We start from the raw sequence: 24,632 nt of genomic DNA, 5'->3' as shown, positions 1-24,632 counted from the left end.
AATGAATAAATAAATACACAAACAGATGGGCAAATTACTTTGACACAAAGCCGCATTTTGTATGTTTTTGTTCAGGGAGGAGGTTGTGGCAGTGGTATTCTTCGTCTGAATGCTAGCTAGTGGAAAATAGCAGCAGGGGTGTGTGGTCATACGTAATGGTTGACTATTGCAGGAAACAGGTCATTGGATGAGGTGGTATTTTCTTTTGATAGCAAGGACTCATTTTATGTTAACCTGACCTGGTGACCTCAGCTGAGCTCCATTCAGCTAGGGAGGAATCCAGTATAGCGTTAAATCTCTTGTTCGGTCAGTGCAAGGATTTCTGTTTTTGCAACAGAATATTCCCTCCCTCTCCTCCCCACCAGCTCCACAACCCTCTGGGGCAGATTTGGGCAGGTTGTGGAATATGCGTCGGGGGAAGAAAATACCATTGTACACATGGAAATCCTTGTATTGATGCAACACGGTAGTTGAATAATGCCCTAAGCCTTTACTTATTTGCTCATTAATTATTTGCATTTATAGCTCACTCTTCCCCAAATGGTTCCAGGGTGGGTTACAAAAATATACCATTTAAAACAAGTACAGTGCACCGTTGAAATAATAAAATGAAAACCGCTAGTTTTTCCAAAGGATAACGCAAGTGAGTTGCATCATGCTTGTGCTCCTGTCATACTGTAGCAAGTAACATGTAGAACAATATGTTCTGGGGAGATGAATCGGAAGTGGAAGTACAGCAAGTGAGCCAAAGTTTTTGTTTAGCTTCCAGTGATTTCCTTCCTGACAGACCCAGAAATCATTTTTGGCATTTCCACCACGAGGCATAAAGCACTAAAGTACACAGTAATCTCCAGCAGGTCTTGAATAGGCCTTGACATAAATCTGACATAATCTGACAAAGCATGTGTATCCATTTTCTCTGCTGTCTTTTTGGTCACCTGTGAGTAATTGTATCTTCTAAGGCTTATCTTCTTTGCAAGGGCTGTCCCCCTCCCCGGCCAAACACACACACACACACACACACACACACACACACACACACACTGTGCTGCTGCTCCCCCCCCCAACATTTGGAGGAACACTTTCTCCAGTTGTGCAAATGAGCTAGAGTTGTGGCAGCACACATTGGTATAGTACTAGATGCAGAGGAGGTAGATGTTAGTAGTGGAAGCCAAGGCTGTGCCTTATATACAGACACCTGTCGGTATTTGGCTTTGAGGCTCATAACAGCTCATGAAAAAGACACAGATTTGTTTTCTTGCTTATTATATATCACATTCCTTTGTTTGTCAGTTGGATCGCCAACATGGCTTTTCATGGTTTCCTCAGCCAGTTTATCAGTGTTGGGGGATTTTTATTTCATACACAGAACAACCTCCCTCCCTCCCCTAATAACATCAGCGTAAATCTTTGACAGCATGTTATCAACACTTGACTTTAAAAAAAAGCTGAGATCACAAAATAAAGCAGCACCACAGTTACGATCCTTAAGGACACAATCCTCCAGTCCTCGGGGGAGAGAGTCAGGGACCAGCAGAGTTTGCAGGATCCCCTCTCTGCAGGTGAGGGAAGAAATGGAGAGGGAGATCTGCAGACAGAGCAAGAGGTTTACCCTTGGGCCATGTGTGGGACCAAATGTTGCCTAGAGCTTCCTCCATGATATGTAACGTGGATCAGCCTTCACCAGCCTGTTGCTCACCAGGTATTTTAGGCTGCAACTCATAGTCATAGTCCAAAACAACTGGAGAGCACCAGGTTGGTGGAGGCTGGTGTAGAGAGTACCGTATTTTTCGTTCTATAAGATGCACTTTTTCCTCCTAAAAAGTAAGGGGAAACGTGTGTGCATCTTATGGAGCGAATGCAGGCTGCGCAGCTATCGCTGAAGCCAGCATAGCAAGAGAGAGAGCTGCACAGTGCCTCTTGTTGTGATGCCTTCGCAGCGATGCACTATGAGGGACGGAAGGGAGCCCTTACGGAGCCCCTTCCATCCCTCATCCTGCTTCACTGGGAAGCCAGTAGACCAAGAGGCGCTGAGCAGCTCTCCCTCTTGCTCTACTGGCTTCAGCAGAGCGGTGCAGCGCCTCTTCAGCGAAGCGGGAGGAGGAAAGGAAGGGGCTCCATAAGGGCTCCCTTCCTTTCTTCCTCCCGCTTCGCTGAAGAGTATTGCTTCGTCTCGCCCTCCTCCTCCGATCCCCCCCAGCAGGGACAACGCTGCTAGCTGGTCAGCAGATCCAGTTTCCCCAAAGGGGCGGACGGACCGGTGGCTCCTTAGCCTGATCCTCCCTCCTCCTTCCTCTTCAACAACATTTGATTCAGAATATTTTTTTTCTTGTTTTCCTCCTCTAATAACTAGTCTTATGGTCTTTCAAGAGTCTTAGGGTCTTTCAAGCTATAAAATACGATATTTTATGAGGTGGGAAACTTTCAGACATTTGATTCTCCACCTGCTGCTGGAGGTGATACGCTTCAACCGCAGATAAGACCCTGAGACTTTTTTGCTCCTCAGTCAAAGCAAGTCCCACCTCTGCCAGTGGGCTCAGTGTTTGGTCTTGGTCAAGTCACTTTCTCAGCCTTCGTTCCCCGTTGGTAAAACAGCAATAATAATGACTCACTTTGCATGGCGGCTGGTGAGATTGAAAGCAATAAAAGGAATCGGCTGCTCTGCTGAGGAGAGGGGCTATGTAAATGAGCAGCAGCAGTAGTAAATCTATCCACACATTTCTCCCTCCCCTCCCGATGTTTCGGAGCGAGATTGGGGTGGGTGGGGGAAGAAGTTACCCTGATGCCTAAGGCTGGCCCTGATCAGAAGCTTTCCCCGCTTGTGTTCATGCATAATATTTGTCTGATAGCGTGTGTGTTCTTTCATTCTTTCAGGGTGAGTGAGGAAAAAGAGGTGACAGAGGAGCGCCTGAAAGCTGAGCAGGAGTCGTTTGAGAAGAAGATCAGACAACTTGAGGAACAGAACGAACTCATCATCAAAGAAAGGGAAGATATCCTTTTTTATTTAAGAGCGGGGTGGGGGGTGGGGGTGGGGAGTAAAACACAGAGTTGCTGCCTGGAATAAAAAGCAAACCGGAGAGAAATAATTGTCCTAATTTATAGCCGGGCATAAATCTCCATGTGCTGCCATTCAGAAGCAATCGGAGGTGACTTGCCAGCATGCACTTCTGGCTCATTTGAGCTTGAAAGTGCCACCCAGCTGTTCCCAGGATGTTGCTTTGCTGTGAAATAGATATTTGTCAACTTAAAAACAACGAAACAGAATTTGTGCGTTAGTAAAATATAGACTTCTCCCTCCCACCTCTCTTGCTTAATCTTGCTCCAGCAGTTTCACGGATGGCTAATGCAGGCTTCCAGAGATATCACCCCGCACTTTGCCTGCATTGTGTAGCTGGGTGTTGCCGGGTGCCTGGAATGTTGGCCCTGGCATGGTCCTCACCTGGAGCAAATGGCACACTATCGGATCAGTGCAAGGTGCGCTTTGATGTGGCCTCCCTCTCCTTTTCGGAAAACATTGAATAGGCAGAAGGGTCCTCAGTCACCAGAACCACTGGGCAGGGTTCAACTAATGACTCTCCTCAATAGAAACTGTGTTCAAGGAACTTCTGCTTGCACAACGGGCCTTCCTCCCCTCTCCTTCCTTCATCACCCCTGAAATTGGCGCTGTGGGGATAGGAGAACCTCCAGAACAGCATGCAGGGGGCAGGGAGGAGAAGGGGGGTGTTGGTTGCCCTGATGGAATGATTGCCTTAGCATCACTGAATTCCTCCCTTTATCTCTGAAAACCCCATTGAAACAAACAGGATGTTTGCCAGGCATTACGGTGTTTGAAATTCCAACATAGTCATTTATTTCAACACTTGCACAACAGGGCTGAATGATTCAGAATAAAATTGCTGGTGACTGCAACAGACAGTGATCTTGGGTAGGGTAGGGTAGGGTGTGCATTCCCAAATTAAAAAGAAAAAAGAGGATGTTGGTCAGGCATTGACCCAGGCCCTTGGCAGACAGGAGTGTCTGAACTACCACTGTGGGTTCATTTCTTAACCAGAGCTAAGAGTGCTAATCTTTCAGTTTGACTGACTGACTTATGGTTTGATCACGGAGTGAAAAACAGAACAAGAGGTACCTGGGCAGGGGGGTGGGTACCAAAATGGCGCAGTGTCATTTCCCACCTTGCAGCCAGATTGGGTGCAAAAGTAGGGCTTGTTGGGTGTGCTTCTGTAGAAGAAAGTGGGGTGGGATTCGGGAAGGGTAGGGGCAGTAAGTAAAGCAGAACATTGTTCAGGTATCCTTGGTAGACCGTCGTGTCAAGCGGGAAGCTGGGAATCTCCCGCTGCCACCCCCAACCCCCCTGGACAGCTTGTTGCTTGGCCAGGGAAGTTCATTGGTTCCAACTCCGTTCTGGGATATCACCTGATGGGACAGGCAGGGCTTCTGAATCCCTCAGGGATTCCCAGTGATGCCACATGCACCTGCCTTATTCAAAAGTTAATGGAAATATCACACTTGTAGTTCTCTCTCCTTTCCCCCCTCCCCACTGCAAGGTGTGAGTAAGGAAAATCCCCACACCTTGCAGAGAAGAAGGCAGTGATGCTTCTGAATACCAGTTACTGGAAACCTCAAGAGGAGAGAGTGCTCTTGCGCTCTGGTCCTGCCTGTTGATTCCCCACAGGGATCTGTTTGGCCGCTCTGAGAACAGGATGTTGGACTAGATGGGTCATTGGCCTGATCCTCTCATTCCAGTTAAACAGCTATTCTAGGGTATATTACTTGCATTGTCAATGCCTATTCTCGGAATTGTATGTTGCATTGACCACACCCACAGCTTCAAACAAACAAATATCCCCCAGTAGAGAGATCATTGCTTGTAGAATTATTTGATGAGAGGGCAAAACACCTGCTGCCCCATTGCAGCACCCCATTTTGGACTCACAGCTGTCCATGGAGGCGCCGGTCAATTCTGTGTCCAGGGCAGCTGTTTAACAGCTCCACCTGGTACGCAGGCTGAGACCCTCCCTGCCCGCGGACTGTCTCGCCAGAGTGGTGCATGCTCCGGTTATCTCCCGCTTGGACTACTGCAATGCGCTCTACGTGGGGCTACCTTTGAAGGTGACCCGGAAACTACAACTAATCCAGAATGCGGCAGCTAGACTGGTGACTGGGAGCGGCTGCAGAGACCACATAACACCGGTCTTGAAAGACCTACATTGGCTCCCAGTACGTTTCTGAGCACAGTTCAAAGTGTTGATGCTGACCTTTAAACCCCTAAACAGCCTTGGTCCAGTATATCTGAAGGAGCATCTCCACCCCCATCATTCTACCCGGACACTGAGGTCCGGTGCTGAGGGCTTTCTGGCGGCTCCCTCACTGCGAGAAGCCAAGCTACAGGGAACCAGGCAGAAGGCCTTCTCGGTAGTGGCGCCCTCCCTGTGGAATGCCCTCCCACCAGATGTCAAAGAGAACAACAACTACCAGACTTTTAGAAGACATCTGAAGGCAGCCCTGTTTAGGGAAGCTTTCAATGTTTGATATATTATGGTATTTTAATGTTTCGTTGGAAGCTGTCAGAGTGGCTGGGGAGGCCCAGCCAGATGGGCAGGGTATAAATAATATTTTATTTATTTATTTAACTGTGTGATTGGGTATTAGGGGGCTGAGCCTTGATGCTTTTAGAACAGAGTTTGAAACTTCCTACTTATTTGCTGTGTTCATAGTGTCTTTCGTTCCTTCAGCGGCGCAGTGTTCTAGGCATCGAGTTTTGCATATCCTTATGGATGTGAGGTGGGATGCACACTCCGGGGGGCATTCTTTCTCCTTTGGCGCATTTCTGCATGCGTAACTTCCATTAATGCTAATGAGTGCTACTGAGCTATCGAGAAGGAAATATATCCCTTTGGGTTTTTGTTTTTACCTTTATTGGCGAGAGACTATTCGAGCATAAATACTTCTTTCAGGAGAAGTCTGGCAAAGATGGCAGAAGGTTAATACATGCGATTTTACACTACATAAAACTCTATAAAAACTAGAAACATAAAACAAGGACATAATTTAAAACAATATAATTTTAACTACGCGAACACTTATCCATCATACATGAATGATTCAAAATCCTTCACATACCTCTGATCAGTTAATTTCAGTTCTCTTGAAGTCTGCTCAGTGGCCAAGGAACTGTGTAAATGACTTATCAATCTGGAATACAAATGCCTGGTCTTCTGCAAAGAAGGGGAGGAAACTTGGTGCTGTGTTGGAATGTGGGAAGGCATCTGTTTGGGACATGCTTAAAACAAATATGGGATGGACACATAGGTGATGCGCCTCCTGCTCCCTGACACTTTTATGAAGCTCTTAAATTTGTGTTAGAAATCTGGGGGAGTGCAGGCAGTTTCCAAGGTGCATTTCTTTCATGAACACCCACTTCCCGACTTCATTTCTTTACACAGGGCACCCCAGAAGTAGCCAGAAGCATTTATTTTAATGGCTGAAAAAGCCCCTCACACTTCATAGAATTGGAACAATTCACAGAATCGTAAGAGTTGATGTTGACATTAGGGGCCATCTGGTTCTACTGCAATTGGGGTACCATATCTTCGATAGTCTATTGTTGTGTGCTGATGTTATGCTTGCATATTTTTAAATGCGAGCTTCTATCTTCCACCCTCAGGGTTAGTTGAAAACATTGTGGTGATTTGGCATTGTTTGCTGTATGGTAACATTGGTTGGGGGTGAAAATAACTAGGAAATCATTAACCAGCTAGAGAGAAAGGGTTATCCCACTATATCATTGTCAGGTAGAAGGGGATTTTGTGGGCAGGTCTTGCCAAAGAAAGAACTGTATACTACAGTTGGAGCGCATTTGTGTCAGTAACTCTTTTCCTATAGCCTTGGGATAATTTTAACAGGCTCTCTTAGAGGAGTGATATATAATATTTCTGAGGAATATTGGATTGTGCCCAGCTGAGTGTTTCTCTGACTATACCCATTGAAATCAATGGACCTAATTTGGTAATGCCTCTCGATTTAGATGACTCTGAGTATGACTGACAATGGCTACAACCCCATGAAGGTAAATAAAGAGGAACTTTAGAAGCCAAGTTCTGATGCAAAGAATATTTCTCCACTGACGTCAGAGAAGGTTGCAGCCGGTCAGCATAACCAGGGGAGTGTAGATGAAGCTGATCCAGTTTTAATCAAGATTGCAAACAATCGTAAGGGAAGTTCATGGCTTGTGATGGTTGTGCTGTGCTGTCCCCACTTCTAAGCAATTTCTGTCATCTTAGCCTTCGTGGGACATTGTGTTGAACCAGTCTTGGCTCTTGACTTCTGAAGATAATGGAACAAATGAACAGCTTTGAGCATATAAGATTTGTAAACATAGTCTGTTCCTTTTAGGGGCTCGAGGTGCCTGTGAATGCTCTTCATGGATGGGTAAGAGAGTTATGCGCCTTAGGTTTTGGTGGTGTTTGCGCGTGCGCATGTGTGCAAAACCGAGGTTTGTGACTGTTACTGATGGTCACAAGAGAGACTTAAGTTGGTGTGTATATGGGTGCGTTCTGTGTCTATTTATGACAATCACTTTAGCTATGCTGTATATTTATTTATAAAACACATTCGTTGCTTTTTCATACAAGACACCCAGAGTGATGTACAGTAAGTTATAAAAGCACATTTCAATAATACAAAAAGTAAAAGAAAAAAACATCAGCAGTGAGCAAGCAGAAATAAAAGGAAGATTATGATGAACAATGCTCATTTCATAAGCAAAGAATTCTGGCATTCTTTATTACCTTACCCACCATCTTGAAGTGTGGAATGAGTTTTCAGAAGGGGCCATGAACAGATACAGAGTCTTGAGTTGGTTACTTCAGGATCCCATGTAATGCTATGCAGGTGGCTGTGTGTGTGCTGATGGCAATGTGCTTAAAATGGACCTTGTCTTTGTGTTATGACCTTTGTCAGTCATGCCTTTGATCATCTCTTTAATGGCCTAAGGCAGAGACAAGCTACATGCAGTTCCTCTGCAGTCGGGCAGGGCTGCTTTCATACCCAGAGTTCTTTTTCCTGCAGTCCGTAGCATTTGTGGAACTCTTGAGAATCCTAGTATTTACAAAAATATAAAAAATATGTCTCTGCGCAGAAATTAAAATTGAATATGTGTTTATGAACATTTCTGGTGGGTCCTCCAGTTTGGGAAAAGTTAGCTTCCAATAGCGTAGAGCAACCATTAGCTTGAGTTGGCATGCAGTGCTGTGCTTGGCCTGGCTGGACATTAATGATCTGAAATTGCATACCAACTTCCATCTCTTAGTTAGCCAGGCAGGTGCATGATTGATAGTTTTGGTAGCGGTTTAGCACCCGGTTATAGTCACTGCCAGTACTTAATAGCCTTGTGTCTCTACAAAGGGCGAAACACACATTTGTAGTCTTGCCACATGGCTCAGAATTTGGCTCTTCTGGCACACGGAACACAAGTAATCTGAGAATATCCTTGTATCAGTATTGCTGGTCGAGGTATTTAATGTACTGTTCTGGTTCTGGTTCCTGAATTCCCTGTTTTGCAATCTGTGTTAAACAACGGCTTCATTCACACCAGCCCTTTGCTCCTCCTTTGCTCCTGACTGTGTCAGGTGGGTGAAGGTACAAGCTGGATGTGTGAACATGGGCTCATGGTTTGTTTCTCTCCAAACAAACCACAAATGAAGTCAAGTTTCTGGAGGAAGCAAGCCATGAGACTGGGTTCACTAGACTCTTGATTTGTTTCTTTTCTCACACACCACAGTCAGGGGAAAATTGCTAGTGTGCATTAAACCATAGTTTATTTTAAAAGTGTGGTTTAAAGTTGCATGTGAACTGAGGTCACTGTTTGCCACATGGCTGTGAATATCACTATGTAATAATTGTGAAGGGAAAGGAATGTAATATTTCTTACGGCCTCGGTCCAGTATACCTGAAGGAGCACCTCCACCTCCATTGTTCTGCCCGGACACTGAGGTCCAGTGCCGAGGGCCTTCTGGCGGTTCCCTCACTGCGAGAAGCCAAGTTACAGGGAACCAGGCAGAGGGCCTTCTCAGTAGTGGCACCCGCTCTGTGGAACGCCCTCCCACCAGATGTCAAAGAGAAGAATAACAACCAAACTTTTAGAAGACATCTGAAGGCAGCCCTGTTTAGGGAAGCTTTTAATGTTTAATAGGTTATTGTATTTTAGTGTTCTGTTGGAAGCCACCCAGAGTGGCTGGGGAAACCCAGTCAGATGGGCGGGGTATAAATAATAAATTATTATTATTATTATTATACCTTCGTGGACTCTGTGCACATTGGACCTTTCAGCTGCCAAAACTAGGCTTCACAAATTATGGGTGAGGAATGTATTGCGTAGTTCTGAACCAATTCACTCTCTTTTCTCTGGAAAGAGACGGTTAGTTGAAGAATGGAGAAAAAGAGCCGATAATTCCTGAGTACCCAGCCTTTGAAGATGGTGCCCATAGTGAGCATCTTGGCTCCCCACTAGTAAAGGTTTCCAAACAGTCATTATGGCCTAATGGATAAAAGCTCAGCTTATTAAAAACTCCCTGAATATTTATATGCTCAACCATAATGGTGGCATCAGTTAAATAATATATGTATTTAGCAACTTGTTAAATGTAGAAGGCGTAGTCAAGGGCTGTTGGGTAAATAACACATGCCTTGAAATTTTTATGAACTCCTAAACTAACATCAAGGAAGACCGGCATTAAAATAATGCTAAGTGTTTAAATTTATCAAAGCTCAGAAATGCTCTTGAAGACACTTTCGGTCTTAATTCACTTGGTTTAGTTTGTCCCTTGAAATACTGGACGCTTATGAGAACAAAGGCAGATTGGGTTGCTCGTGGTTGTGGAAGCTAGGATTAACAGGGTGTCCTTAAAGAATGACATTTTGCCCCTAATGCCAGCTCTGTGGGATTAAACCTCAAAGCGGTGTCATCACAGAAGCTCATGGCAATCCCGAATGGGCTGTCTTGTCATGCAGAGCGGCACCCTGCCAAACTTTCATGTCCAGGCAGTGATTCTGGCCCCTATTAAATCCATAGCCCTGTCTGTGACAGTTGCCAAGACCCACAGTTTTTTTGCAGAGGCATCACTCCTCTTGCATTGCCACTTCTTATGGAGGTTTCAATTCTTTCCTGGATTGCAGGCACTTCTGGCGCGGAGTCTTCCTTTGCTTGTGGCACCCAGTGTTAATTGAGTTAGAGGCAGATTTTGTGAGTTCTTGTAGTGGGGCAAATTGGACCAGGTGGCTCTCCAACCACCTGAAGTGTGATCTGGAGGATTTTAGGGGCTAAGAATCCTTTATTGTCTGCTCTGGCTTTTAGGGGCTTGGCTAAACAGCTGGTCGTGGGTGGTGCATAATGGCCAAGAGCTGAGAAGTACCAGGTTAGAATGCTAGCTCAGCGTGGACTTGCCGGGTACTCCAAGACAAGACACACACCACTAATGTTGACTTGCCTTTCGAGCTACTGGGGTGGGGCAAGTTAAAAATTAAGCACCTAAATGAATAGTCAGTCCAGATTTTTGGGAGGCCGGGGAGAGAAAAAAGAAATAATAGCCTAGCTGTGATTTCTCTGAACAAGTTGTTCCTTGCTCAAGGATTGTCTGCACTGGCTCCCTGATACAGAGATACTTTCTGGGGAGTCTCAGTAATATAGTGTTCCCTCATTAGTTTAAGAAATTGTTTAGTGCTCATTTAGAAATGGATGAGTTCCAACTCTCAAAAGGTTTCAGGCTGCATGTGGCAGATTCCCCTGTCCGCGTGGCGAGCGAGCTGCTTTGAACACGCAACTTGCTGTGTGGAAACGGACACCACAGTGATAATTTTACAGTGGGCCCTGCCTGGCGTTGTGGATGTTCTGTGCACACGGGTTGCATTTCTGAGTTATGGTCTGCTTGCTGACACTTGGACCCAAGAGAAGGCCAAGATTGAGGTCTCCTAAATGGAGGCACAAGTGGTAAATGAGATCATTAATTGCTGGAGCCTGCACTGTAGCAAATTGACTAGAAATGTGTATTCAGAGAAATTGATATACTTTATTGCTCCTACCGAAATGAATTCCCCTGTCTCTCCTGCCCCCTCGGCAGTAATGAGCACGTTGGGCCAGCCCCGTGATTGGCGTTGCTGCCTTACTGAACTGTTTTGCAAAGTTTTAAACATTTCTTGCATGATTAAATGCACTTTCAATAAATCAATCTCATAATAATTGTTGTTCGGGAGAGTTCATTATTCAGTTTAGTCTTTTAAATGACTGTTCTTCTTTAAAGGATTTTCCTGACGTAATAATGGCTTCAGCTAAATCCATTTGCCATACTCTGGCTTGTAATTACTTTAGATTTGAAGAATAAAATGAATGGCTTTATTATTAATCAGCAGCAAATTTGTCTTACTGTTTTTAACCTTAGAATGGCCTTCACTTGTAAAGTAGTTTCGGTGATTCAGATGGCAGAACACTTTTTTATCCCTTCTCTTCCCTTTTGGATAAAAGGATTTATTTGGTGAAAGCAATTGGTATCCCTTTTTTTTTGCAAGCCATTTATCACAATGATTGTAACCATGCAGTGGTGAACAAATTAGCTTCCACCACCCGCTTGGTGTCTCAATGGCTTCTTGTCTGGCCTTTTGTGCTTCCTTCAGGTTGTACATTTGTCGTGACCTGAGCTGTCTGCTGTGACTTCACTGGGCCAACTCTGGATAAAAAAGTAGAGTAAGTTTAAGAACCCAAGCAAGGAACTCTGCATCCCATACTATCCATTTTAATAGGATTCAACCAAGTACATGGTTTTGAAATTCAGATATTTATTGGATTTCCACATTTCCCCCCTTTTATATTGTTAAAAATGCCATTCATCTCGCAGTCAACATCCACTAAAAGCGTTGGTTTCCTCCAAAGACAGGAAAAAGAGGTTGTGTAAGTTCAAAGGAGGATAGACCTCCAACTTGATGAAAGCTGGCTCAAAGAAAAATAATAGAGAAGACAGAAGAAAAGAAAGTTCACAGGAGGAGAAGAGGGTAAAGGAGGGAGGCCAGCTCAAAGATGGAGGTATCAGAGTCTCAGCTTTGAAATATCAGCAGTATTTTGCCAATTTGCAAGCATGCATATCTAGAATCTTGTATTGACTCTCACATCAAGCTCCAGCACATCCTCTTCTCAGTAAGAGGAATGGCACACATTTTTGCAATGTAGTGCTAGCTCTTTTGTCAAGCTTCTGGTTTTTGGAAGGTTGGAATATGTTCAGAAAGCTCAACTGAGTTGGAATGGCTTGTTTTGCTTTCTCCCTCTACTGAACCTGCCCTAGACTTGATGTTTCTGGCTTTTCTGCTCACTGGGTGTTGTCATCTCCCAATCTGCCACCTGTCCTTTTCTAAAAAATGTCCCCTCCTTTCGTTGGCAAGTTCTTCAATGTCCTTCCCATCTCTTCCTCCTCAGTCCCCTACCATCAATCCTCCTTTTAAGCTAAATGTAGGAAATTTTGCAGGGTGACGAGTTTTGTGTTTTCCCATTGCAAAGTTGACTGTCATAGTTTCAGTCCCATAGTTCCAGTCCTCTGTACTGGCTTGATTTGGGGTATAGGGAAGGGTCAGTTAAATAATTCTTTGGCCCGCGACATCCCTTCATACCTTTTCCCAAAGTGATGCACTTTTGCAGACCTTTCCTCAAACTCTTGCTTTTGCCTGGCTGGGTTCAGGAAACATGAGTGTGTTCTACTGTCTATAGAATTTTTGCTGTGGTGAGTAGCTGCATGTTAGAAAATTAGTATTATGATTCTTTTTTTGTTGAAACTGTTCTGCCTAAGATCCTTCACATCTTAAGTGTCCTCCATTTCATATTTGTTTCAATTTTGCCAATTCCTTGAAGACCATGACAATATTATATGTTTCCAGTTGCCTTGAAACTTCAGCAATCCCATAACACAGCTTTGCAGTATTGTCATAGGCACAACAACTTTGCTGCTGTCTTGTAGTCTAATTTTGGTTGCTGCTGAAATTGCCTGGTTTGCATGTCCTAGTAAGCCATAATTCCAAACGAGCTGTGGCTTACCATGCCTGCTGCTCAAATCATGCTCTCCCCCCCCCCCTTCCCTTTTCTGACACAGGAGGAAAAAAAGTTTGTTGGCTTAACATTATGTGTGAACTAGCCCTTGTGGTTGGGTTCTGTCCAAAAAAGGTTTGTTCTTGGCTTCCTCTCATGGTTTGTTTGGAGAGAAACTAACCATGCGTGCTGTTTCACATGCAGTGCTAAGCTAATCCTCTGGTTTGGTTCTTTCAAAGGGAGGAGTGGGGTTGGTGCAATTTGAGCAGTGAGTACCAGCGTGCTCTTTGTTCACAGCACACCATAGTTTGTACCTGCAGTTTATGATAGTGTGTGAACCAGGCCCGGTGGCTGCTCAAATTTCTGTTTAGAGCTAAACTCCTAGTTGGCAGCCCTATCACCATGTCCCTGAAGGAATAAGCAGTTCATTGTGGCATGAGTCCTGATCTAGTATATGTTTTTTAAGTGCTACTTTTTCCCCTAATCTCAGAACAGAGAGGGCAGAATTACACAGTTGGGCAGATCCTCCCAGATTATAAATAAAATCAGATGTAGATAAGCTAAATGTGAAACTTATTTTTGTATGTCACTCCTCAAAAACCAAGATGGAGATCCAGAGGTGCTAAAGTTCTTTACTTTAGGTTGGATTGTCTCTTCAAGATTATGAGTATCTTTAAAGAACTGAACTGGAGATCATAATCAAGAAGATCCCACGGTTGTCTCATTTTGTTGGAAGCCTTTAAAAAAGTCTAGACTTTGCTATCAGTTTATTATGTGTGTCCATCTTTACCAAATCTTCCTTTGGAAGGATACTCACCCTAAAACGATGATGGACAGCTTGATTATTTCCTCCCCACATGCAGGTTCTGCCAGAGCTGTGCCTTTATTGAATGCTCCTAGACCTTTGACAGCATAGTTCCAACAACAACAGAAGCTACTCAGCTTTAAGGACTTACTCTGTTCAAACAGAAGGAGGAATTACCCTGAGCAGCAGATTAGCTACTCTGCACAGGGCAGCATTGCAAAAAACAAAAATCTGGGGTAGAGGAATGAGATGAATTATATATCCAGGGATTAATTTAGCATGGGACAGATAATTTGGTCTTGAGACAATGAAGCCACCAAACTGAAAACCATACCTATGGGCAAGCCAAGTGTTAGGGAGAGGGTCCTAACCTGGAGCTCAGGAATTTGTGGATCTCCTTTCCTCAGCGCTTGGGTGAACATCTCTTGCATACAGTTTTTGCTTGAGTGAATTCCGCTGTGGCAGAGTGTCACACTGAATTATCGGAGCATGGTGTTGGATCGAAAACGGCCCTCATCATCACAATAGAAATGCCAAGTTTGGACTTCTCTCATAAGTTTCCATTTGGGTTGCAATATTAAAGATGACATGAGGCTTGTTGTAACCCACCCTTCCAGTGATGTTTGGAAGGACAGTTTGAAGATGATTAGTAGGCCAACTCTCCATCACTGATCACGGTTATTTTTTGGTCATCTTTTGGGTTCCAACTCCAAGCATGGGAAAGACCCCAAGATTCACGATTGTTTTGAAGGGAATTGAAGTGGCCAGACCAAAACATACAGTCTTTATATGGATTCGGTCAGGTTCAACACCCCAGCCTGTTGCCCCGGCACCTTAGCTTGGTGTCTGGGTTACGCTTTGCTTGGAGCAGGTCTCTATTTTATGTTGGAGAAGTGACTCCTAAGTTTTCAGAGCTTCCCTTTGAAATGCAGGTGTGTTATAAATTTCATGGAAAGCATAGCTCTTTTTGGGACAGGAGAAATACCCCTGGGTTAAAATGCAGGAAGTGCAGTTGTAGCAATAAAGATTATGTTGCTGATGAGTTCCCCTCCAGGCCCCATGGCAGTAATACCTCTATATTTTGTCTTTAAGGAAAACTGCTGAGAGGCAATAATTTTTTTTTGTATGTGTCCCATTTTCATTAATGCCGGGTAATTGATGGAGTTGCAGTGACTTGTAACAGTGATGAGTTCTAAACATAAGAATGCACTCCTTCCTAATAAGTGAGCACTGCTGGGCTTTAAAAGCGTACTAAATCAGTTGCTTTAGTGTGAATTTATTAGTTTTTTTCAGCATTAGCTTTAATAGTAGTTATTTACATAAGCGTACATCCCATTAACCGCCATCAGGGCTGGAAAACATGCTGAACTGTTCATATTTTCATATAATTATTGAACATAATGGTTTCATTTGCATTTCTAAACAGTGATGTTTCTGTCAAGCTTGGAAATAGTGGCTTTACGCAGTCCCTATTTCACATCCACTTATTTGACATCGTTAAATTTTATGCTAATGTGCTTCCCTAGAATATCATCAGTAGGACAGATGTTTGTGCTTTAATATACAAATCAGAGATGCTTTGCCTTCCTCGATCCCTCCCCAAACTGCAAAGGATTTTTTTTAAAAATTTTTTTAAAAAAACTCCTCTTGGCACTTTTTAGATGTAGTTTGTGTCACTCCAAATAGCTGTGAGAAGTAAAAAAACTCCAGTCCTGACCTCAGCCGCTGCTCTGAAATGTTCTGACACCTACTTTCCTCGCAGGAGCGTGAGATGCAACCTTTCTTCCCCCATGGAGGAGAGTCTCTACAGAGAGAATTATTTTTCTTTGCACGATAATTTTTGGAAGGGTATAAAGCAAGCCGCTATATGCAGAGGTCAGCAGATTTATCAGAAGTGATGAAATGAGGCAAGGTAGCTGTTTGGCAGCATTGAAGCTCTGGATAAGATGATGCCAGAGCCCTGACCCTGTGTGTGCGCACGCACACACACACACACACAGACCTGCAAGGAAGAAAGTCAAAGGACTTGCCCCTTGGAGTTAGACAAGTCAAAAGCCAAAGCAGGAGAACATCATGATAAATTTATTGATGTGTTCCGGTCCTTTTCCGCCCTATCAGACCCAGGGCTCATTTTTAATACGAACTGGTGGTGTATTGAAATTTGTCTTGTCCTGGTGGCATTTAATTGCTTTAGCTTCTTGAGGGGCAGCTAATGTGCATTGGGATGCTGCTGCCTGATGCGAGAGTGGGAAGTCGGTTTTGAAGAATGGCAGTTGGGCTGGACCCTGGCCCTTCCCTGAGGTTTGTGGTATTGCTTTGAGAAAAGCAGAGGGCTTCAGGAGGAGGCAGTGGAGTTTTTCCCCTCTTCCCATGCCCATCCCTTGCATGAGAGTTCTGAAACCAAACACAGTCATTCTGAAGCTCCATGATTGTGGGTTCTAGGTTGATGATCCGGCAACACAGTTTGCAATCTCAGAGGAAGTGGCAGGTTGGCTGCTTTGGGGCAGCAGCAATCCTCCGCTTTTCCTCCCCCAGCGCTGAACTCTCTTCTGTCCCTTTAGGACCCCTTATTTTATCTCGGGGGGGGGGGGGGGCTTGCAACCCAATATTTGGACCCCGGTGAGAACCTGGAGGCTGAGAGGGAGGGTGTGTCAGAATGAAAATGAATCGATATTGATTTATTTATATTAGTAACTTTGTAGAAATGCAACATTTTTATATGTAACTGTATTTTTGTAATATTTTGTTTAAGATGCCTGTTCTTGCATCAGGGTTGTTTTTTGTGTGTCCAACTCTTAGAGATTTAAAAATATATATATATTAAGCAGTATAGAACTTACGTGATCAAGTCAAATAATCATTTGCAAGCCTTGGATGGGCCACCCTCCAAATTAAGGGGAGGGGGTGCACAGCAGCTCCAGAAATGGGCTTAAAATCATCCTTCCTGGCTGAGTTTCAGGTTCTGCTGAGCAGTAGACAAAAGAAAAGGGAGGGGGGGAAGGTTGGGAAAGGGAGAGTAATACTAAAGTGGGATGTGAGGGGAGAGAGGAAAAGAAAGAGGGGGGAAATAAGGTGGGAGAAAGGAAGGTGGGAAGAGATTGAAAGGGCATGGAGATAAGGAGAAAGAGACAAGAAAGAAGAAAGAAGGAGAGAATAAGAGGACAAAGAAATAAAGGAAGCAATAGAATGGAGGACTGAAGGGAGTTATAGAATGCTCTCAGATTAGCTTGATATGTCAAAGAGAGGAGGAAAGGCTACTCTTGTTTTTTATGCAGCATATATTTACTGTGTTTGCCCTCCCAACAATCCTGTGCTCGGTCCCTGCTCCTGCCAACCTAGCAGTTCGAAAGCACGGCAAAGTGCAAGTAGATAAACAGGTACCACTCCGGTGGGAAGGTAAACGGCGTTTCCGTGCGCTGCTCTGGTTTGCCAGAAGCGGCTTAGTCATGCTGGTCACATGACCCGGAAGCTGTATGCCGGCTCCCTTGGCCAATAAAACGAGATGAGCGCCGCAACCCCAGAGTCGGTCATGACTGGACCTAATGGTCAGGGGTCCCTTTACTTACACATAGGGTCTGTGGCTGGAGGATATAGACTTGCCTTCATGTCAGAGGCAGAACCTAAATCCAAGCCCAGTGCTATTCTCTGTCCTCACATGGTGCTAATGGCTTAAATCTTCAGCTTCCCTTAGAATATCCATGGCATGTTTGGAAAAGAGAAAATGTTAGCGCGCTAAGTTGCAACAAAGCAGGAAGGGGTGGCTCTAAAGTGTTTCCCATCCCAGCACCTCATGTTTGTGAGAATGCTGTGCACCCAAGTTCATACTGCTGCCTTTGGGAATTCATCTTTTAAAATACCGTATCGGCAGACCTGCTGAGATTTCCGCTGCAAATGGCTTTTCTTTTTTTGGCAGGACCTTCCTCAAAGCAAACTTGGAGTTCTTCACTCTGTGGGGCAGCAAATCAAATAACTACTTTTGGAATTGCTTGTAGTTGTTACAATCTTCCATGGCAAAGGCATTAATTGCCTTGTACTTTATTTCCAACTTAAAACATTATTTTGTAAAAAAGAAGATGATGTGCTGTGATTTGGCAATCCTTACTGTTACCTTATGCCACATAAAACTTTGGGGAACAAAGGGAGTCATTGGGGTGTATAAAGAAAAGCAAAACCTACAGGTTATCTGTTTGTTCCTTGAGATCCTGGAGAGTAGACTGTGGATTTGTAGGCATGCCTTCTGGTTTTTATCTATGTTGCAATAAAATGGTGAGGAATGATAAATGTTAACATCCTTTAAATCATTCCTTTAACCTTAAACTGAATATCACTGGTGCCATGCGGCAGGCACTGGAACAGAAATGTTCAGGTGGGACTCGGCGGTGCCCGGCAGCGCAAGTGTGACAGCTTAAATACCAACGTGATTTAAATGTGAGCAGTCTGAAGGTTGCATTTTGAGGACTAAGAAGAAAACAATTTCGGCCTATTCAAATGTGAATGTTGACGAGCCAGGAGAATGTAAGGAAGAGCTAGCTGTCCGGGGGCCTCCTCTTGCCTGGGCGTACGCAGGTGCAGGAAGAGAAGGCAGCTGGCATGTTGGACGAGGCTTCCACACTACAAATTTAACCTTGCCAAAAGATTTGGATTCAGAAGCCTGATTGTCCAGCCAAGGTGACTGCTGCTGCTATCTGAGATATCTAACTCAAGCCAAGGGCATCAACTGACCTGCTAAGTCTGTCCTCGTTTTGTATAGCCCAGCCAGATAGCTTTCCTCAGCTGTGCCAAGATAGTTTCATTCCTGGTGGACAGGTGCTCCCTAGGAAATATCCTATCACATGCTTAATGTTTTAAGGGGACATGGAGAGGTGACTGAAAATTATGTTGCTGGATGTGCTGTGGTCTTGGATATGGAACGGTCTGCATTTTGTAACTGGAAGGGAAATTCTGTTGGGGCTCTGGAAGTTACGGTGAATGCTGTGCGTGGCCAAGTGATAAGGGACTGCTGTCCAATTTGTGTGTTCAGCAGCACCTGTGCAACTTAATTGTGTTTGATTTCAGTAATGGGAAAGGAGGAATATGATCTGGCACACTTCCTGACAAAGAACAGAACTCATGTGTTGGAGTTGCTTTCCTTGGTGGGTGAATATTTTGCTCTTTGGTATCTTATCACAGGAAAGGTGGGTAGGAATTAGTGAACACCAAGGTAGTTAGTGTCAATTCTACAATATGTTCTTTAGAAGTCCTGTAGGGGATTCATTTCAACATATGTTTGCATAGCCGAGGTGTGCTTCATACATCTCACAAAGTAGACCATTGGCAGGCAAGCTGGTAAGTGTGTGTTGGCTCCTAGAGTGATAACTTGGTAAGTGAAGTATATTTATACAAGTTTGCCTAGGTGGCAGGCTTCTTTCATCTAAAAGAACTTGGATTTTCTGGTTGAAGTATTTGTGGTTATTTAGCACATAAATAACCTGTCACAAAAGCTGGCTTTGTGAAGCCCTATCAAGACACCATTAATCTTAGCTCAGTGGTGGCGCATGTGCTTTGCATGCAGAAGGTCCCAGGTTCTTCTGTGTCTGGCTAGAAGGGTTTACCGTATTTTTCGCTCTATAAGACGCAGCAGACCATAAGACGCACCTAGTCTTTGGAGGAGGAAAACAAGAAAAAAATATTCTGAATCTCAGAAGCCAGAACAGCAAGAGGGATAGCTGCGCAGTGAAAGCAGCAATCTCTTTTGCTGTTCTGGCTTCTGGGATAGCTGCGCAGCCTGCATTCGCTCCATAAGACGCACACACATTTCCCCTTACTTTTTAGGAGGGAAAAAGTGAGTCTTATAGAGCAAAAAATACGGTAGATAGCAGGCAATGGGAATGACTTCTGCATCAGACCCTTGAGTGGTGCTCCAGGCAAAGGAGTCAATACCAGGATAGATGTACTGATGGTCTGACTTGGTGGAAGTTAGCTTTGTGTTGTGAGGGCTGGAACTAGCTCTCAATTAGCTCAGCACACTCTTTGAATCCTCAGCAGACCAGTTTCCATGCTATGTGGCATGGTTGTAGCCTGCCTTAGTCAGGGCAATGGCCAACTCTACGGTCATAGGTCAAGCAACTTGAGAATATAGCACATCGAGTCTTGACACTGAAAGGAAACTTCTTTTCTTGTTGCAATTTCATTTGGAAATACAAAAAATCACTCCTTTGTCTAGGCCAGGCTATGTGTGCACTGCCCTAAGAATACGTCAGTGGATTCTGTACCAAGGAAGTAAATGCAATGACCTGTAAATATCAAGCCAATTGAACAAATCAACACAACTGCTGTTTTTTTGTTTTGTTTTGCTGGTCATGGGGAACTGTGCAGGCCACTGAATACTCTATTCCCTACAGTTGAAAATGGTCTTTGACCACCTATATGGCTTCTGAGATTTCAGGGAGCTTTGCCCACACGCTTTCAAGCATATATCCACAGATTGTCAGGGCTAGCAACTTGCATTTTTAATTAAAAAAGCTGAATTATTGCCCTAAATCACACCCTTTCTTATACTTCCACAGAATTGTGATGTACATTCCACAGTGACTTTGGTCTATGAATTTTGGGTTCCTTCTCACTAGAAAATGCTTTGAATCTTTCTTCCTGAGATTTTTCCAGAAAAAAGGTTTTAATGTAAGTTTCCCAGCTCTGGAATTTTGAGCATTTAAACTCAAATTCTTGCCTCCATGAAGTATGAAAGTTGACACTTGTTTGGTATATGATTGTGGGAAGAGTCAATCATCCTAGTTGTATTGGTTTTCTGAAGACAAGTTGTTTTGAGTGCCCATAAATTTAATAGTCTTGTTCTTTCACTAATCTCTAAGAATTCTGGAGTGCATGTTAAAATCACGTGAGCAGACTGAATAGGTGCCTATTTTGAACCTCTGCCAAATCCACTACCAGCAGCAGGAGCGACCATTCCAACAAGTGCTTAGGTCCTGGTGCAAACCGTGTGGAGAATTATTTTTTATTTAAAGCCCCCTCTCTCTTTGTTCTTGAACTTTAATAGAAATGTACTCTACCGCTGTGGCGTCTGATTTTCCGTATGTTCATCATGTAAAGATTCTGGGCGCTGTCAGTTCTGGTCTGCCTGGAATAGCTTTTAAATTAAGTGTCCTCAAACTTCTATTTCCATAATGCAAGAGAACTCCTCTCTGTTAAAAGCTAGGTTTGATAAAGGCTGCTGCTGAATTGTGGGGATGAAAATTCAAACTTTACTGTAAATAGCTAGAGAAGAGAGTTAGTTCTCCGAATACTTTGCTGTAACTCTGAGTTAAAGCACTGATAATTGCGTGAAGTGGAAGAGTGGGGCTCTGTGTCCTCTCTCCTCCATTGTCCCTTGAGTTTCCTGACCACAAGGCTCTCCACCAGTTGAGGGCATGCCCTATAGCCTACATTTGGCTCCCTCTGTGAGTGGGAAACCTGAGGCCTCAGTTTACCCCACTTGGCTTCTCAGGATGTTTCATTGGGTGTAGATACCAAGTTCACCTACTTCTCTGCAGTGACACAAGTGAGATCACTGGAGAAGGACCAGGGCTTTTTTCACATGCCTATGAAGAAAAACACCACTCTGCTCTTCTCCATAATCCACATGGCTCATGTGGATTTTGTGCTTGGTTCTCAGGTGTTCTCTGAGTGGCAAGATAGTCTACACATACAGTGGTACCTCGGGTTACATACGCTTCAGGTTACATACGCTTCAGGTTACAGACTCCGCTAACCCAGAAATAGTGCTTCAGATTAAGAACTTTGCTTCAGGACGAGAACGGAAATCGTGCTCCGGCGGCGCGGCGGCAGAAGGAGGCCCCCATTAGCTAAAGTGGTGCTTCAGGTTAAGAACAGTTTCAGGTTAAGAACAGACCTCCAGAACGAATTAAGTTCTTAACCCAAGGTACCAACTGTATTGGTTGTGGGCATGGACCTGGGAGGCTTGCATTCTTCATCACTGTTCCCCGTACGACACTCCCATGCCGGAGGTGTGGATGTGTTTTTACTAATCTGTACATGAAATACAGTGAGTGGAGGTGTTTAAAGGAAGGCAAAAGGCCAGCTGATGGGCCCGAAACAGTGATAGATTAGAAGCCTTTAGGTGAGTGATTGGAAAGGTGTAAAGGAAACAGCCTGCCAGTGGCTGGGATGTATTTTCCTATTCAAAACAGTTGAGTGCCCCATAAAAGTTAAATACCGCTGAGAAAATTGGTTGTTTATCTAAACAGAATGTATGGTTTAGTAAGAAGAGGTATTTATGGTTTCCAAGATGAATCAGACTATTTTTTCTTGTGTGTGTGTGTGTGTGTGTGTGTGTGTGTTATCCCCACCTCAGTGGCCCTGTTTTGGGCAGTCTGTTCCTTTGGACTCTGCAACTCTGCCAGGTTTTGGAATGCTGTATATCGATTACTGGATTTCATTTGTATAGACGTCAAAAACATAGGTATGTACATCAGAATAAAACAGAGAAGTGTACCATGCTATGTATTGAAGCTGCTTATTTTGGAGGGGGATAACATGCCTCTTGATGCGGGTCTCTTTTGGGTCCAGTTCCTGGGATTGCCCCTGAAGTGGATTGCTAGTTCATTTGCAACTTGTCCATGTGTCTGTGGGATAACTTCAGGCAGTCAATAATTATGCCAGATATTAGGTTGAATTTATCCATTGTGCCACCATGAGCATTTGTGCAGAGTAGTTTAAACCCCACACATTACTTTCCCGAGGGACTAGTGCTGGCGTAGTTGGGGTGTCTTTGCTAGCCATTGAATGCAGCAATACAGAGGAGTTAGTGCTATTGAACTGTGTGTTTGGCAAACTTTACAGCTAATCACCACTCTTCTCCCTGAATTTCCAAAGCACTTGCTGTCGTGCGTGAATGGCTTTATTTCATTTGGTGTCATCCCAAAGTTTTAAACAGATGTTCGAAATGCAGCTAATTTGGCAGTAATAGACTTGGATTGCTAGTGCAGTAGCTTTCAATGTATTGTATACCAAGTTTCCTACTGTGCTCCCTTAAATCCTCCAGCACAATAAAAAGTGAGCACTAAAACTGCTGCTCAATTGGAAATTCTTGTTGCCTGTTCTCACACGTGATGGAGCTTGAAGGTTTGGGGGCTGCTTTAATTGTGTATTGTAGGCATTTAGGGTTCTTCCCTATGGTCTGAATTAACTTGTAGAAAGTAGAATCAGCTTTGTATTTTTCTTGTGGGGCTTGGAAAAAAAGGGAGAAAGCTTCAGCTGAAATAATGATGCACCTTTGTCATGGAAATGGGAAGATATCACAAAACTGGGCTTATAGGAAGGTTATTTAACTCTTTTGGTTGAGAGTAGTAGATTCCCCATCCCACCAAGTAAAGGAGAATATTGCCGCTCAATTCCTTTTCTACAGTTGGGATATTAGTGTTGGGTAGAAGGCAAAATTAGTGATTGGTAGCCTTTCGTCGGGTGGTGCTGTGGGTTAAACCACAGAGCCTAGGACTTGCCGATCAGAAGGTTGGCGGTTCGAATCCCCGCAACGGGGTCAGCTCCCATTGCTTAGTCCCAGCTCTTCCCACCTAGCAGTTCGAAAGCACGTCAAAGTGCAAGTAGATAAATAGGTACCGCTCCATCGATCATGTGAGTTGGGAACAGTGGGGTTGGTCCCCAGCCACAGTTCTCCATTTGGTCTCAGCTTTGAATGCTAGAGCATGAACTGTGTATGTTCAAGTTTCCATCCCTTCCTGGACTGGTGTCCTGGGAAGCACACTGCAGCAGCCAGATAGGGATATGGGATTACTCCTGCGGTGAGGAGTTCAGTAAATCTGCTCCTCCTGCAGGGAGTGCCTCACTGGATTTCACCCCAGGGGAACCTGGTCTGCAAAATGGAGTTGTGGCTGTTGCAGAAATTGAGTCAAGCAATTACGGATTTACTTGTACAGCGAGAGGTTTAAAAGTAGACACAACACCCACCCACACGTCACACATACACGTAACAGAGTTCCCTTTTCCTCCTTAGTTGCACATGATATTAAAAGTGCACAAATAGCTGGAGACCAGGGAGGGTAGCAGTAGCCACCTCTGTATTCAGTTTAGCAAAGAACAGCAACAACACTATTAAACTCTGAGCATTAAATAAAAGCCATTGGTGCTTCTTGAGTTATTAGAATGTAAGGTCTGACCTGTTGGTTCACACTGAAGGTTCTATTTTGTTCCACTCTCCTGTCCTAACAGAGGCTAGCCATATGTCTTTGGGGAAAAAGAGACAAACATATTCTTTTGCATTGTCCCCAGCACCTGGTGTTTAGAGGCAAGTTGATTCTGAACTTACCATTTAGCTATCATGTCAATCTTCAGTCTTTCAAAACCCTGAGATAAGTTTGGAAAACACAAATCTGGGGATTCTTGTTGGCTCTGGTCCTGCGCTGTTCCACCGTGGTTCTGTTCCCTTCTTGGGTTGTATGTCATGGTTTGGATTGCATTCAACAATTTTGCTTACATTTTTTTTTTTAACATTAGGGTCACAAAGTAGGTCAGCCTTATCAGCCCAATAGCACAGATTGTCCAAGGTTGTGGCTTTACCCAAGACACTTTGTGACCTCATGAACCGGCATATTTGAAAATGGGAACTTTGCTGGTTTGCAGATGATAGAATCATAGAATTGTAGAGCTGGAAGGGACCCTAGGATCATCTAGTCTGACCCCCTGCAATGCAGGAATCTCAGCTAAAGCATCCCTGATAGATGGCCATCCAACCTCTGCTTAAAAACCTCCAAG

General features: G+C 44.1%; 1 protein-coding gene across 7 annotated transcripts in view; it reads left to right on the top strand.

The window, feature by feature from the left end:
- KIAA1328 overlaps positions 1-24,632 on the top strand; it is a 197,215-nt gene that overhangs the window by 17,569 nt on the left and 155,014 nt on the right. For 5 of the 7 annotated variants that reach the window (XM_081929770.1, XM_081929768.1, XM_081929769.1 and 2 more), the window contains one exon: positions 2,875-2,990. In XM_081929770.1, the coding sequence (XP_081785896.1) occupies positions 2,875-2,990 (116 nt within the window). Of the gene's footprint in view, positions 1-2,874; positions 2,991-3,025; positions 3,475-7,395; positions 7,432-24,632 lie in introns of those variants that run through there. The other 2 variants (XM_081929772.1, XM_081929773.1) reach the window with 2 other exon arrangements.

Source organism: Podarcis melisellensis, assembly GCF_964234715.1.
Source record: "Podarcis melisellensis genome assembly, chromosome: 11".
NCBI lineage: Eukaryota > Metazoa > Chordata > Lepidosauria > Squamata > Lacertidae > Podarcis > Podarcis melisellensis.
This window is presented reverse-complemented; position numbering and strand designations above follow the sequence as displayed.